The sequence below is a fragment of the Strix aluco genome, chromosome Z (genome assembly GCF_031877795.1).
Source record: "Strix aluco isolate bStrAlu1 chromosome Z, bStrAlu1.hap1, whole genome shotgun sequence".
NCBI classification, from domain to species: domain Eukaryota; kingdom Metazoa; phylum Chordata; class Aves; order Strigiformes; family Strigidae; genus Strix; species Strix aluco.
Window position 1 is genome coordinate 40677179 of NC_133971.1, and position 15102 is coordinate 40692280.

The 15102-nt window shown below is 40.9% G+C and overlaps 1 protein-coding gene across 6 annotated transcripts in view; it reads left to right on the forward strand.

Annotated features, from left to right (window-relative positions):
* PCSK5 (proprotein convertase subtilisin/kexin type 5) overlaps positions 1–15102 on the forward strand; it is a 256533-nt gene that overhangs the window by 70283 nt on the left and 171148 nt on the right. For all 6 annotated transcript variants that reach the window (XR_012621526.1, XR_012621525.1, XM_074811734.1 and 3 more), the window contains exons 4-5: positions 4753–4896; positions 9881–9957. Coding sequence is in view for 4 of the 6 variants with exons in the window: in XM_074811734.1 (XP_074667835.1) it covers positions 4753–4896; positions 9881–9957 (221 nt within the window). In the remaining 2 variants the exon portion in view is untranslated. The remainder of the gene's footprint in view (positions 1–4752; positions 4897–9880; positions 9958–15102) is intronic.

Sequence of the window (15102 nt, forward strand, 5' to 3'; positions counted from 1 at the left end):
ACCAAGCCTCTGACCACAAAAATAGTGCAGCAGACAAGAAACATTGAGATAATGATAATGATCATAAGTGAGTTTTTACAGAGAAATTCACAAAATAGCTAAGAGAATCCAGGCCCATGTCTGATACTGAAAGCATCATGCAAACATCAAAACAGAAAATCTTTCTAATGTTATGTCTACTTGTTAATTGCACAAAGGCAGGCTTCCAAGTTGTCTGTCCAAAGATGTCTGAGTGATTCTTTTGCCTTTTTATGGTCATAAACATTAAATTTCAAGTATGAGAAAAGTTCAATATCTGAAATTTTTCTTACTATAATCCTCTTCCTCCCTATGTGTACTTCAAGAGTCTCTCAACCTTGCAGATGGTTTCTATTAAATACTAATGGTGGTATCATTAACATTTTCCAATTAAACAGTCCAAAGTAAAACATCATATTTGAATGCCTTTTAAAAATCTCAATAAAATTACTCTATGTAACTGGGTGAGAGGTTGTTTATTCCTTTTGATGGTATCCTCCAGGCAATAGATGAAAACAATGTATGTTGAAATAGTGCTGGCTTACTGCAGTTGTCTAGTCATGGTATGAATGCAGCAAATTTCTGAATTACTTTATCTGCTTGGAGAGGGGGAAAAATCTGTAGACTAACCTGTTCAGAAAACAACAGTTCAAAGATTAACAGATCTAATAAAATCTTGCAAGGACACAGTTTTTGTATGTTATCATGATGAAGTTTGTTTTTATTCTAAAAAAAGAGAACAAGAGAAATAGATTGAAAATGAGTGATAAAATTCTCTACTTGCCCATTGATATAAAATTCCATCACTCTGGATCACGTAGTTTTTATTATCATGACAGATGTTTTATTATTTTTGAGTAACACTGTAAATTGAAACAGTGTTTCCAAATTAATTAAAAAACAGCCCTTTCCTAAGAAGCTGACAATGTCATTTGGATAGGTGGTAAAGAAGCAGCACATGGTTAAAGAAAAATTATATAATGGAACCCACTAATGGAAAATTCCTTAGAAGAAATGTTTTTGATGGAAGGAGAAATTTAAAGGAACAGGGAAGAGTGCAAGTGAAACCAAGCCATAGATGGCATCTTAGACAATGATCAATGTGGAACAGCCTATCTATACCTTATTATGTAGTATTTGAAGAGTAATTGCTCATCAAGATTTAAAGTGTTCCTGATAAAAGCCAAATCTGACTGCTTTGAGAGAGAAGTGCACAATCAGATTCATCTGGAGAAAATTATACACAAATCTGGGGAAAGGTGTAGTTTGTCGTTAAAATATGGGAATCTGAGATGAGATGTTGAACCAAACAAAACTGGAATTTAAGTGGTAAAAGACAGTATTGGAAGAGAAGAACAAGGCTAGGAGCAAGGAGACAAAAGCATAGATAAAGAATTGAGAGGAGAAGGAAGAGTAAGGAATAGAGGGGAACAGAAAACAAAGATGCTATTTTTAATAGGACTTGAGAATAAATTGTATTTTGTAACCATAAGAACTGAACCCTTCGTCTGCTGCTGAACTTGTCCTGCTTGGATGCTTCTTTGCTGCCTTTGGATTTCATATCCATATATTACATATGCTGTGATCCAAAGTTATAAGTGAGCACGCAGTTATGCCTGCTTTACCCCTGGAATTTCTTTTATGCAGAAAGATTTTGTTTAGACTAGCTTTCTGCCCAGTCTTGGAGCAGAGCAAGATAATTTGAGTATCAATTTGACCTGGCACGTGTCTTGAGAGAATCATCAGAGCACACAGTAGAGCAAGAAATGTCTCTTGTCTTGTGTTTATCTGCATGCATGTAGCAAAGCAGCTGATGAATTACCTCCCTTCAGCCACCACCACAAAAACAGAAGTTCAGGTAAGGTAAGTGAGGGCAACTGACTGTGCCAACATCATTAAGGGAAAAAGCAGTGATCTTCTGGCACAGAACCAAACAGCTTGCAAGGGACTGGGGATTAAAAACCCATATGCTTGCTCAGCCTGAGTGGTTTGACTGGCATGGAAGCAAAACAACAAGCTCATCCTGTAGGAAGAGAGGACAAGACAGTCAGCAAAGCAGCCAAAGGGTCATTTGGCATTTCAGAGAAGGTGATAAAAGTGCAATGTAATGACCCAGTAAATTTGACTGGAGGTCAGAGCCAGAAATCCTGATTGCCCATTTCAGCTCTCTCTTGGGTTTATTTACTCTGTGACTGGAGGTTGGTGCTTCCACCTTTTTGTCTCCTTGTCTTCACATCAGCAAAATGTGAATGACGATATTAATAGCTTTTGCAGGCATTTTCTGATGCTTAATTCAGTAATACTTTTGAAAAATGCAAAGGCATCTGGAAATTACACACTTTTAACCCCCTTGTTTGTACATTAGAAAGCCTCATGTGTACGACCATTACATTCAGTGTACAGATGACAAGTTTGGATTGTAATTAATTTCATAAAGCCAGCAGTATGACCATTTTCAAGCAATATATAGAACAAAGGCATTAAGCCTGCTTTATACATTCCTTGGAACTGGTCCCTGAAGTCCTTCAAGCTCCTTTGTGTGTGGATGGATAGACAGGGGGAGAGAGAGAGAGAGAGAGATATTTGCAGACACAAGGGAAAGACCATGAGAGAGACTTCATACTATGTACATATATACAGAGCCTAATAATATAATTTTTCTTTCATCATAGCAAATTATCCCACTTAAATCCTCTGGTTTGTGTATTACAGTACAGGGAGGTAAACTGGAGAAAAAGAAGGAGGAAAATTATGATTTAATAGTAATCTCATGTCAGTTTGCACCCAGTATGGCTAACATTTCTTAAGTGTGCTTACATTCAGGAGGAGAGGGATGGACTAAGTTAAGGTGGAGTGCATCCCTCTGTATTTATACTCCTTACAAATTGCAGAGTGACAAAACATGAGGCTGAAGTAGGGACATGAGGCAGTGGGGCAGGGCGTGAGGTGGACCATGCTCGCATGATACAAGTTTCTTTTTTAATTTGTTTTTCCTTCCTCCCACCTTTTACTTTTGCACTTTCCTTCACTTGCTCGTTTTTACTTTTTTGCCTGTTGCTCTGTCTGAACTTGGAGGAGCTGAAGGAAAGCAGTACCAATGAGGGGCTTGTTGAACTCACTTTGCAGGGCAGGGCTCTGCGTATAGGTTAGAGGGGGGGTTCTCAACCTTTCCATCACCACAGACCCCCTTTAAATACCTTTTGTGGCTGTGGACCACCAAGATTTAATTTAAGATTTAAAGCACTAGACTGCATCAAATGTTTATTTCAATTTTCTCATACAAGGTCTTCAAATTTGGAGAGAAGGGTAAATAAGTAAATCTGTTAATGCACACACTCCTATTATAATATATTGTAACGATTCCGTATGAATTTAAAATAATATCATCAACACTCTTCTTGCACAAATGGCCCATTTTATGGTATTTTAACGTGCTAATCCCGAATTTGATGCCAATTTTTACATTAAAATTTGATGAAAAGTTTTTACAATTATTCTCACTTCCCCCCTTGTTTGTCTGTGTTCAGTCTTCAAATATTTTTGTTTACGGGTCCAAGGCCACCACTTGGAGGAACAGACTTCAGCCCTGTTGTGGCCCTAAAGAGTGGCCATTGGGTTAAGAAAATGTCTTTAAGAGAAAAACCACCTAGTTAAAGTGGGTCCCATCAACCATACTAGCACAGCATATACTAGTGTGTCAGGACAGGTGGGGGGCAGTGCTTGAGTATGAGAGGAACATTGAGGGGAGGGGGCTGTGGAAAAGGAGGCCCGGTTTTCCGGGCTGGAAGTTCCGGGCTGGATTGTTTCCGGGCTGGATTGTTTCCAGGCTGGAAGTTCCCCACCCCTGCTTTAAGCCTTTGCAGCCCCCTTGTGACAATGTCGCAGCCCCTCAGGGGTCCACGGACCACAAGTTGAGAACCACTGGGTTAGAGAGCCGCTAATGGGGCATACTGATGCCTGAGGGTTGTGTCTCATTGCCATGGCAAGCCAGATTTCTTCACATGAGCTGGCTGCATTGATATCAAGGAAGAGGCTTTTAGTTTTAATATATCCTAAAATTTCTCCACCACACTGGACCTGGTTGCTCTGAAAGCTGTACCCCAGCCTGCTCTCAATCTAACTTTATACAATTCATCAGACACCCTAAGCTGCAAGTTTTTCAGGGTATTGTTTTGGTTACAGGTTCTTAACTGCTGCTCATCTCCTGCTGATATTGCACAAAACCTGCCAAAAGTCTTTTTTGTAGATAAAAATGAATCTGGATTAGTTTCCAGACATTCTGTCAAGAAATTGTACATCACAAGCTCCAAAAAGCAAGGATTTTTTTCCATGACCATTTCTGCACAGACATTTGTCTACTTTTATCCACATATGGTTTGTTTTTCTGAAAAAATTCAAATAATTCAAATGTACATTTCAAATGAGCGTGCTTAATAGCCAGGAAGAGTTGCTTTGTTTTACACATGGCTTCTAGTGGTTCAATGTGGCTGGACACTTCTCTTTCCTATTGCTTAGCACAAAATCAGAGAAATAAGCAGGACTAGCAATTTTAATTTAATTTGGCATTTCTTTTAAAATTATTTTCTGTCTGAAGGTGTTGATCTTGCATAGTTGCTATTCAAATCAATATGCTCATGTGCTGATTTAAATGTTAATGTTAAGTAAGATATCTCAACCCCACACTGCTCACTGATCTGCAACATCCAACATCTTTATCTCCTCTTCTCTCCCCAGCACTGCAGTGATAACACCCACCATTGCCAATCAGATATGAATATAGTAGGTGCTTGGAAGAGAGGTTACACTGGAAAGAACGTTGTGGTCACCATCCTGGATGATGGCATCGAAAGAAACCACCCAGACTTGATGCAGAATTATGTGAGTGTTCACAGGAGTCTAGATTTGCTGCTTTATTATTACTCCAAATAGATTTGCTGCTTCTGGAGAGATGGAGGGAGGGAAAGAAGGAAAGAGAAAGAATCATACATGAGTTTCCTCAAACGTTAACACCAATAGGAGGAAAGGAGACAGTTTTTGGTAATTTGTATTGTTTTAGTTAAGACTATGTTCCATCTGAAGGTACTTAATATCTGGATGCCTCTTGTAGCTGAGTTCTGAATTTCTGGAGGACTGGAAACAACCATTGGATGCTTTTTCTCTTTTCTTTAGTAATTTTACTTAATATGCTCACACTGTCAGAACTTAGAAATGTAATATACTGCTTTTCAGTTAATGCGTGCAACTGAAGTCCATTTTTGTTCAATAAATTTAGCTAGCAAGATGGTGCCTTTTCTCAAAGACTGTAATTTTAGGCATGTCCCTCCATGTGTTTATTTGTAAAGCTATTTATCTTACTGCTAAAAATAATATCAACTGTTATGATTCACTCAGTTTAAAACAGGTGTAGAATAGTTCCTTCTGTAGAATAGGTCCTTCTAGTAAATCTCTCTAACTCCAGTGAGTCTCCTCTTAATCTGTAGTACACCTGTGTCCTTTGTTTTCTTGGTCCTATGTCTTATGTTGCCTCAGGAGGTTTCTGTTTGCTTGTGGTTCATCGCATTTAAACAATTGGTTTAATATACCATGGATGGTTGTATAATGTGAGGAGAAGCTCCTTCTCTAGGGGGTGACTTCTTGTGTTAGTGCAGGGTTTGAAGCTGTTCAGAGCATCAGGGGCAAGCTTTGCTGGAGTGATTAGTCCTGTGCTTTGGGAGTAGGCATTACCTGAAAGCACATGACCTTGAGGGCCTTATAATTTCTCTGAAATAAAGTGTGCAAGGTGTGCCTTCACATGAGGTAAGAAAACAAATATAATTGGATTGATCTGGACTAGTGAAGATGACCAGCACAAGACATACATATGGAGTGCTGCAATCGATGACTATAAGGAGGGATAGACAGGGAAGGAGAGGCAGTGGAGTGGCCCTGTATGTCAGAGAATGCTATGAGAGCTCAGAAATCAAGTATAGTGATAATGGGGTTGAGAGTGTTTGGATTAGGTTAAGGGCCAATAAAGAGGATCTTGCTGTGGGAGTCTGCTACAGACCTCCCAACCAAAGCAGTGAGGTGGATGAAGCTTTCTATAAACAGTTGGGAGAAATCTCGCGGTCACTTGCCGTTGTTCTTGTGGGGGACTTTAACCTCCCAGGTATCTGCTGGGATCACAGCACAGCAGAGAGGGAACAATCCAGGAGGTTCCTGGAATGTGTGGAGGATAACTTCCTCACACAGCTGGTGAGTGAGCCGACCAGGGAAGGTGCCCTTCTGGACCTGCTTCTTGTGAACAGGGAAGAGCTTGTGGGGGAGGTAAAGGTTGGAGGCCGTCTAGGGTGCAGTGGTCATGAGATGATCGAGTTTTCGATCCTTGGAGAAACAAAGAGAGGGGTTAGTAAAACTGCCACCTTAGACGTCTGGACGGCAAACTTTGACCAATTCAAAAGACTGATTAACAAAATCCCTTGGGAGGCTGCCTTGAAGGATATGGGAGTCCAGGAAGGCTGGACATACTGCAAGAGAGGTCTTAAAGGCACAGGAGCAGGCTGTTCCCACGTGCCGAAAAACAAGCAGGAGGGGAAGGAGACCGGCCTGGCTAAACAGGGACCTTTGGCTGGATCTCAAGAACAAAAGGGGAATCTATCGCCTTTGGAAGAGGGGCCAGGTCTCTCATGAAGACTATAAAGATGTAGTGAACCTATGCAGGGAGAACATTAGGAGAGCCAAAGCGCAGCTAGAGCTCAACCTGGCTACAGCTGTTAAAGATAATGAAAAATGTTTCTATAAATTCATTAACAACAAAAGGAGGATTAGGGAAAATCTCCCTCCTTTACTAGATGCAGAGGGAAACAGAGTAACAAAGGATGAGGAAAAGGCTGAGGTGCTCAAGCTTACTTTGCCTCAGTCTTTAACAGTGGAACTGGCTGTTCCCTGGACACCCAGCCTCATGAGCTGGGAGATGGGGAGGGGAAGCAGAGTGAGGTCAGCACAGTTGAAGAGGAGGTGGTCAGAGACCTGCTACACCACTTGGATGCACACAGGTCTGTGGGACCGGATGGGTTACACCCAAGGGTGCTGAAAGAGTTGGCAGATGTGCTTGCCAAGCTGCTTTCCATGATTTATCTGAAGTAATGGCTAACTGGGGAGGTCCCATTGGAGGGTGGCAAATGTGACACCCATCTACAAGAGAGGCAGAAAGGAGGATCCAGGAAACTATAGACCTGTCAGTCTGACCTCGGTGCCAGGGAAGGTCATGGAGCAGGTCATCTCGGGTGCCATTAAAAGTCATATAATGGACAACCAGGGGATCAGGCCTAGTCAGCATGGGTTTATGAAAGGCAGGTCCTGCCTGACAAACCTGATCTCCTTCTATGACAAGATGACCCGACTATTGGATGAGGGAAAAGCTGTGGATATTGTCTACCTGGATTTTTGAAAAGCATTAGACACAGTTCCCCATAGAATTCTCATAAAAAAACTGGCTGCCCACGGCCTGGATGAGCGAACGGTCTGCTGGGTCAAGCACTGTCTGGAGGGATGGTCCCAGAGAGTGGTGGTCAATAGAGCTAAATCCAGCTGGCAGCCAGTCACAAGTGGTGTTCCTCAGGGCTCGGTGTTGGGACCATTTCTGTTCAACATCTTTATTGATGATCTTGACAAGAACATAGAGTGTATCATCAGTGAGTTCACAGATGACACCATTAAGCGGGAGTGTCGATCTGCATGAGGATAGGGAGGCTCTACAGAGAGACTTGGATAGATTGGATCGGTGGGCCAACGTCAACGGGATGAGCTTCAACAAGGCCAAGTGCCAGGTCCTGCCCTTGGGCCACAACAACCCCCTGCACGGCTACAGGCTTGGGGAGGTGTGGCTGGAGAGCCGTGTGGAAGAGAAGGGTCTGGGAGTTCTAACTGACAAGCAGCTGAACATGAGCCAGCAGTGTGCCCGGGTGGCCAAGAAACCCAATGGCATCCTGGCTTGTATCAGCAATAGTGTGACCAGCAGAAGTAGGGAGGTGACAGTCCCCCTGTACTCTGCACTGGTGAGGCCACACCTTGAGTATTGTGACCAGTTTTGGGCACGTCAATACGAGAGAGATATCAAGGTGCTGGAGCAAGTGCAGAGGAGGGCAATGAAGCTGGTGAAGGGCCTGGAGAACAGATCCTGTGAGGAGAGATTGAAGGAGCTGGGACTGTTTAGCTTGAGGAAGAGAAGGCTGAGGGGAGACCTCATCACTCTCTACAACTACCTGACGGGACATTGTAGAGAGGTTGGTGCTGGTCTCTTCTCACAGGTAATTAGCGATAGAACAAGAGGGAATGGCTTTAAACTGCAACAGGGGATGTTCAGACTGGACATTAGGAAAAAATGTTTCCCAGAAAGAGTGGTCAGACAGTGGAATAGGCTGCCCAGGGAGGGGGTGGAGTCACCATCCCTGGATGTGTTTAAGGGTCGTTTAGATGAGATGCTGGGGGATATGGTGTAGGGGAGAACTTTGTAGAGTAGGGCTGATGGTTGGACTCGATGATCCCAAGGGTCTTTTCCAACCTGAATGATTCTGTGATTCTGTGATTCTGTATACCTTCAGTCCCACTACAGATGTAGATCTTGTAAAAAAGCCCTGAACACAGGCTTTTTGCCAGTGAGCATATCATCTTGACAGAGTGTTGAGGAGATGATGGTGGCAAAAAACATCTTTAACAACCCATCAAAAGCTACAATGGTGTCCATAGTTAAAGCTGTTTATTTTAAATTAGCCATACTTGCATCCATATCCTTCCCCATTCTGCATGTGGAACTCAGCTTTGAAATACATGAGGAGGACTCTACAAACACAAGTGACAGGGAATTGCCCTATTAGTCAATGTATGCTTGATCCTAATGCATGCCACATCTTTTCTTTTAATATCTTAAATTATTTAAACAAATCAAATATTACCTCCTCAATGAATAACCCAGATTGTGTCACATGTCATGTCATCCCAGTACTGTCCTTCCACTGAATTTAAAGCAGTTTATTTCCTTACCGCCTCCTCTCTCCCTTTCCTCACACCAACAAGGAATTTCCCCAAAGCAATACACATATTGCTTGTTTGATGACAAATGACTTCTATATGTCAGATCGTTGCTGGTGTGGCTGCAAACAGGAATATTTGAGGTGGACGTGGTAACTGGTTTTGAAGAAGAGATTAAAAAGAGCTGCTTACCGTATCAACACACCACATGCTACTGTATCGATTAATGAGAACCATACAAATGAACAATTATTTACTCTATAAACTATTTTCAGCTGTAAGAATCCTGGTAAATGTAAAATATGGAACAAAAATACAGAGATACCTTGAAAATATTTGAAACAGTTACACTCCCAGGGAAATGGCAATACAGTTTATGTTGCATTTCAAGCTGTATTTTTGTGACAATACTCTTAAGAAAATGTTATTATTCTTATTCCTTGAAACTATGACTGAAATTTCAGTCATCGTGCAAATAATTTCTTGAATCTTGAAATATTTAGCAAAATCCCAATTTTGAGAATGAACTCTCTTAACTTCCAGAATTTTCTTAGAAGAAATGTAGTCTTCTGGTTAAATGAAACACCACTTTCTTTTTCCTCTCTGACACTGGAAATATGCTTTTTCAGAGTATTTGTTATCCTTCTCCCTTTTTGAAAAATAAAATAAAATATTTAAATCCCATAATTATTAAATATATAATCCTTTCCTAAAACATGCAATCATCATAAAACCACAGGAATGTTAGTTAACCTAATTACTCTCTTGTAGGAACGTGCTGAAGAATGTATAGACCACATGAGTCAATGGCTAATTAATGAGAAACTGGTTTTCTTTCTCCTGTTGGCTACAGGATTCACAGGCCAGTTTTGATGTCAATGGAAATGATTTTGACCCCATGCCTCGATATGATGCCAGCAACGAGAACAAGTAAGGCATTATGACATTCATGACATTTTCAGTCTAGTTTGTTAAGTAAAAACTACCAGTTCTTCTGTGAAAGTCTAGGAAACTTGATTTCTCATAAAGCAGTGTGATTTGCATTTAAATCTTTGTGAAATACGTATTTATGTCTCTTCTATGCACACTGCATGACACTTACTCTTTGAAAGCATTTGAAGCCATCCAAAAACACATAAAAGTTAGTTTTAGAGTTCTGGTCATGTGAAATGAACCATTTTCAATCCCTTTGGGGTGCAGAATATAAGGGGTGACTCTTAGTTTTCTCAGATACCATCTCATTGAGTTACTGGGGGATTATTATGTGTGACAACTGTCTTGGCTTCTGACTTCCTTGAACTTTAAGTCTTTGTGTATTGAAGAAGTAGACAAGTTAATGGAGGTTTTTTTTTTCCTCTCTAATAATGTTAAAGTAATGGAGATTTTACATGTGGAGGTTTGATAGAAACCTTATAAACCCAGAAGTGGCAATTCTGCTGGATTATAATTTCTGTGTCACATGACTGGTTGGATATATCTCCATGAATGACATACTTCTCCTTCAGAGCTCTGCTTCCTGATATTTGTCATTCCAGCTCTGCTCTTTGGATGTGCTGTGGTGAAGGCTGGGGGAGACACTGGGAAGGACTCTTCACCTCAGGAAGCATGCCACCTTTCTACCCCCATGGGTATTTGAGGGCAGTTATTTGTTGTTAACATTTTTATAACTAGGTACTTGGCGGAAAGATATACCTTTCTGTGGAACTGCATGAATTAGAGGAAGGAGAATCCTACTACATGTCAACATGCTGACTGTGCGTTTTGTAATTTCTTGAGGTTTGGCTGGCTTTTTTTCATTGTGGAAAGCATTTAGTATTGTTTGCCTGCAGAAGAGAGACTACAGGAGGTGAAACTTCATCCTTTACACAACTGAAATACTTTTGGCTTTGTGTTGTCTCTTCCCTACAATACCACAAACTTTCTCCAGAAGAATGCAGCAGGTGCGAGCTGGGAATCAGCAATAAAACTTAACAGTGGTTTGACTGGAGAACCAATTGAAGCAACCTTGGATCACATTGTAATGGGAGAATCCTCTCCTGGTCAACGCCTTCTTCATAACAGCAGGGAACCATGTATGGACAGGCAGAACAGTACCTTGTTACACATAGCTGCCTGTTACATATATCCACTCGTCTTTTACAATGAATCTCAAGGAGCTGACATAGCTACTTTCAGCCATCGGGTGAAATAACTGTGAAAGATGAGGTGAATTCTGCCAAGTACTTTTTTGGTCAGTCAGCCTGATCCTGCCTGGTAGACCAAGATGAGGAATATGTAAGGATTTGGCTCTTAGAAGCTGTGTAAATAAATGTGCATACGCACTCACACACATCTTAGTTGTGATGACTAGAAATACTGTTTAACATAAAAAAAATATTATGTTGGCATTAATTTGAATAATAATAATAGGGGTTTTTTTTTGGACTGCAATCCTGGCATGTGTTTTCATTCAATTGTTCTAAAATGATGCTGTTTACATGCTGCCAACTATTTTTGTCTAGAAACAAGTACATGCAAGAGCTGTTTCTTTGCCTTTTGCCCATTAGGTGTATCTTTCTCATCCTATTTTCATACAGAGGCTCAGTTTACTGAATTTTATCTGCCTCTTTTTCACTATAAATCTCCTAAAAGAAGAGTACCATGAGAGAATAAAAAGAGAAATTCAGTAAAACCCATTGTTTTGAAATGTGTAAACATTCTGCACGTGCTGGCTAGTTTAAGTTTAAGCAAAAAAAAAACCACTGATGTGGAACAATTGTGAGATAGACCCGGTTGCTGTGTTGCCTCAATTAAGTTAGTGACAAGCTGAGGATTTCAGGAGTAGATGCTTGTACGGAAAATGTTAATATTACACTGAAGTTGTTAGGACATATCCCCAAGACACACGTTCACTGAAACAGAAGAATTAATAAAAGTCTATTAATTCTTACTCTTTCCAAAGCCTTCTATTTTTCTTACAATGAGAAATTTAATATGCCGTTATTATCTCAGTTTTAGAGGTGTCCTGTCACTGGTGTAGAAAAGTCAGAATTTACAAATGTGCTGTAAATATTTGGTGGCTAATAAGAGAAATCTTTGGTTGGGCTTATGAGAGGTCTCAGGACTACAAGCAAGGTTTATAAACATGCTAGTTACCTGAAAATGGAGTAGGAACGTAGGAACATAAATTGCTTACAGCCCAGAGTATGTAGGCATTGTCACTCAGCATACTGCAACAACTGATTTATATGACTGATCACTTCAGCATCAGCCCTAGCTTTGAACTAGGTCTCTGTATTATAGCCCCATATAAAGTGTTGGAAGAGCAAAACTGCAGCTGCATGGTTACCACAAAAGGGTCGTCACCACGACTCCTTACCTCACATATGCTTTTTTCTCCTTTCCTCAGTCTTTGTGCAGCTCTCCAGAGTGAATCATGCTGAACACCGTGCTGCCAACAAGAGCAACAACAAATTGCATTTTCAACCAGGTCAGGCAGGTACCTCATTCAGCTCAGCCTGAGGTCAGAGGAGAACGAGACAGGCACAAGTGGGAAAAATGAAGCATGGCCTGAACCTCTCACTGACAATGTCAGTTTTATTGAAGTGAGGTGAATGTATGACAGTGCCCCAAGTGCCTACAACTGTTGTCCACAAAACTGAGTGTGTCAGACAGGCAGTTGTTAGCAGTGGCCTCCAAGGACTTTTGGACAGTCAGCCTTGTCCTCTGTGAATACTCCTCAGCTGAGCTGCTGGTTTGCATCACAACATGTCCCTCTCCCCTGCTGTTCACCAACCCCTGTTGCCACATACACTTTGTGGGACATATCCTGGCTCATCTGCATGAAGACGCTCCTGTCCTTGGAGTCGGGGCATGGCTAGGGTACACTTGGAGGCCTCCCGGTTTAGGTGCACTTTCAGGGATTCTCCCTCTTTGGTGCTGCAAGGAGCCATGCCTCCAGCTGTGAATCACAGCTGAATCTTCTTCTCTGGCTGGGTACTGAAGTCCTCACTTTCTTAAAGAGCGTGTCCAGAGAAGGGAGGCTGCTTTCTGTTTTGTTGCTAGTTAAGAGTTTTATATGAGATCTAAAACTGGAATGATTAATTGCTCTCCTAGGGCTGGGCAATTTGAGTTTCCATACCCTGACTCCCTGGTGAGTACTCTCACTGCCCAACCCCTAAGGTCTTGTGGTGAGATGTGGTGGTGGATGGACAGATACTGTGCTGTACTGAGCTTTGTCAGTGTTATAAGGAGGTACAGCGTCAGTGTAGTGTCAGCTTTTGGACACAGAGGATGCATGAAGCATGCTTTCAGTGTAAGACTACTTGGCAGCCTAACCTCCACTTAGAGGCTCAGCATTTCCAATTAGAAGGTACACTAAGCCTGGTAAGCAGTACCTAGGCACCTTCAACTTTTGGGGCAGTCACTCTTCCTTCCCTACTTCCCTCTGTACTCAACAAGAATTGAAAGACTACATAGGTACTGAAAAGCACTACTAGTAGCCTGTCTATATTTTTATGTGTCTAAAATATCTTCAGAATTTGGGGCAGAAATTCTGATTATCCAGCATACATGGTCATTTAGTACTAGATACTCAAGTTGTGCCTGGAAGTGGTGGTAACTGCAACCAGTGAATGCTGTGAAAGCCGTGGTTTGCAAAGATTTCCTAATGTGCAAGATCAATTTGGTTGATTCCTGCTTCCTGCTATAGCAACTGGACAACATTGCGTAACAGTGATTTGTGTCTTCCAGTAAAGATCAGATGTACAAATGCACCGTCATTTCATGAAATGATGTAGTTTATTCTGCCTCATTTTATAAGCCAACCTGAAGGGATGGAATGATAAAGAGTAAAAAGAATTGCTGTAAAAGTAAGCAGGTGTCTCTGGGCAGCTTCGCATGCAGCTGTGAAACATCAGGGTACTGGTTCTGTTTGCTAGCTTTTCCCTTCTAATTAGTAGTGAAGGCTTTCTGTTGCCGAGGCTTATCAGTGAGGAAAAAGGAATGAGAAAAAGAATAACTGGGGGTTTGTGAAGTGACTGTAGATAGCCAGAGTGGCACTTTCCAAAATTGTATTTTTGAAGTTTTACATTAAATCTTCTATTAGCTAAGGAAAATATGAGGGTAGAGAGAAACATTAGCCTAATCTTTCAAGGCTTATAGTCAAAATCAGGGTGGGATGATAGTTTCTTTAACTACTACGGTATGTAGGATCCTGCCAGAAGTTTACTTCGGTTTCTACAAATTGGCAGCAAATCATGAAGCTTGTAAATGGTACAGGCTTATACTAGAGCTTCTTTTTGCTCAGAGGCTGAAGACAGCAGTCAGCTGTGGATGAAGTCATTCTTGCTGTGCAAAGCATCTTGTTTTGGTTTACTGCTGAGTACCGTTGCTTTGTTCTTTTTCTGTTATTCCACCATTACCTGTAAACATCTGTGTTGAAACAACTAGACATTATCTGTCACAGGTTCTTAGAGAATGCAGGTGGGATCACTGAAATGGTACTCTACCCATTGCACAGCCCTAAAAATAAAACAGAAATGTTCATAGTATTAAAACATTTTGCTATTTTTACCAAACAAAAATTACTTTTTCTGTTTCATGAGAAATTTCAGGGATGATATTTCAGAGGTTAGATCTTATTCTGCTCTTATAAAACAGAGGACCTTTTAAAAAAACTCCTTTAAATAATACCAGTTGACTTTAATGAAGTTCTTATTAAACTTGTGTAAGAAAAAGTAGAAGTAAGCTGTCATTTCTGTTTTGGAGATACTGAGTCACTCTTTGGATGCCTCTTCAACATTTTTCAGTGATTCATCCCACTACATAAATAACTTATTTTAATAACCTTCTAATTATTTTTAATGAGTGTAAGATTTTTTGGGAGACAACACTGCTGTTCAAAAATCATAAGAAACACAAGCTCCTTATATGTAAAATTTGCAATATCTGGACAGGTTTACATCTTTTCTCTGTCTGCTTATGTTGAAGATCTGTAGTATTCTGACTCATGTAATCAGAATAGATATTCGATATTTGACAGGAAGATCAGCTTCTGTTGCCTCCTGGATGGTCAATAAAGTAACATTAAAAAGC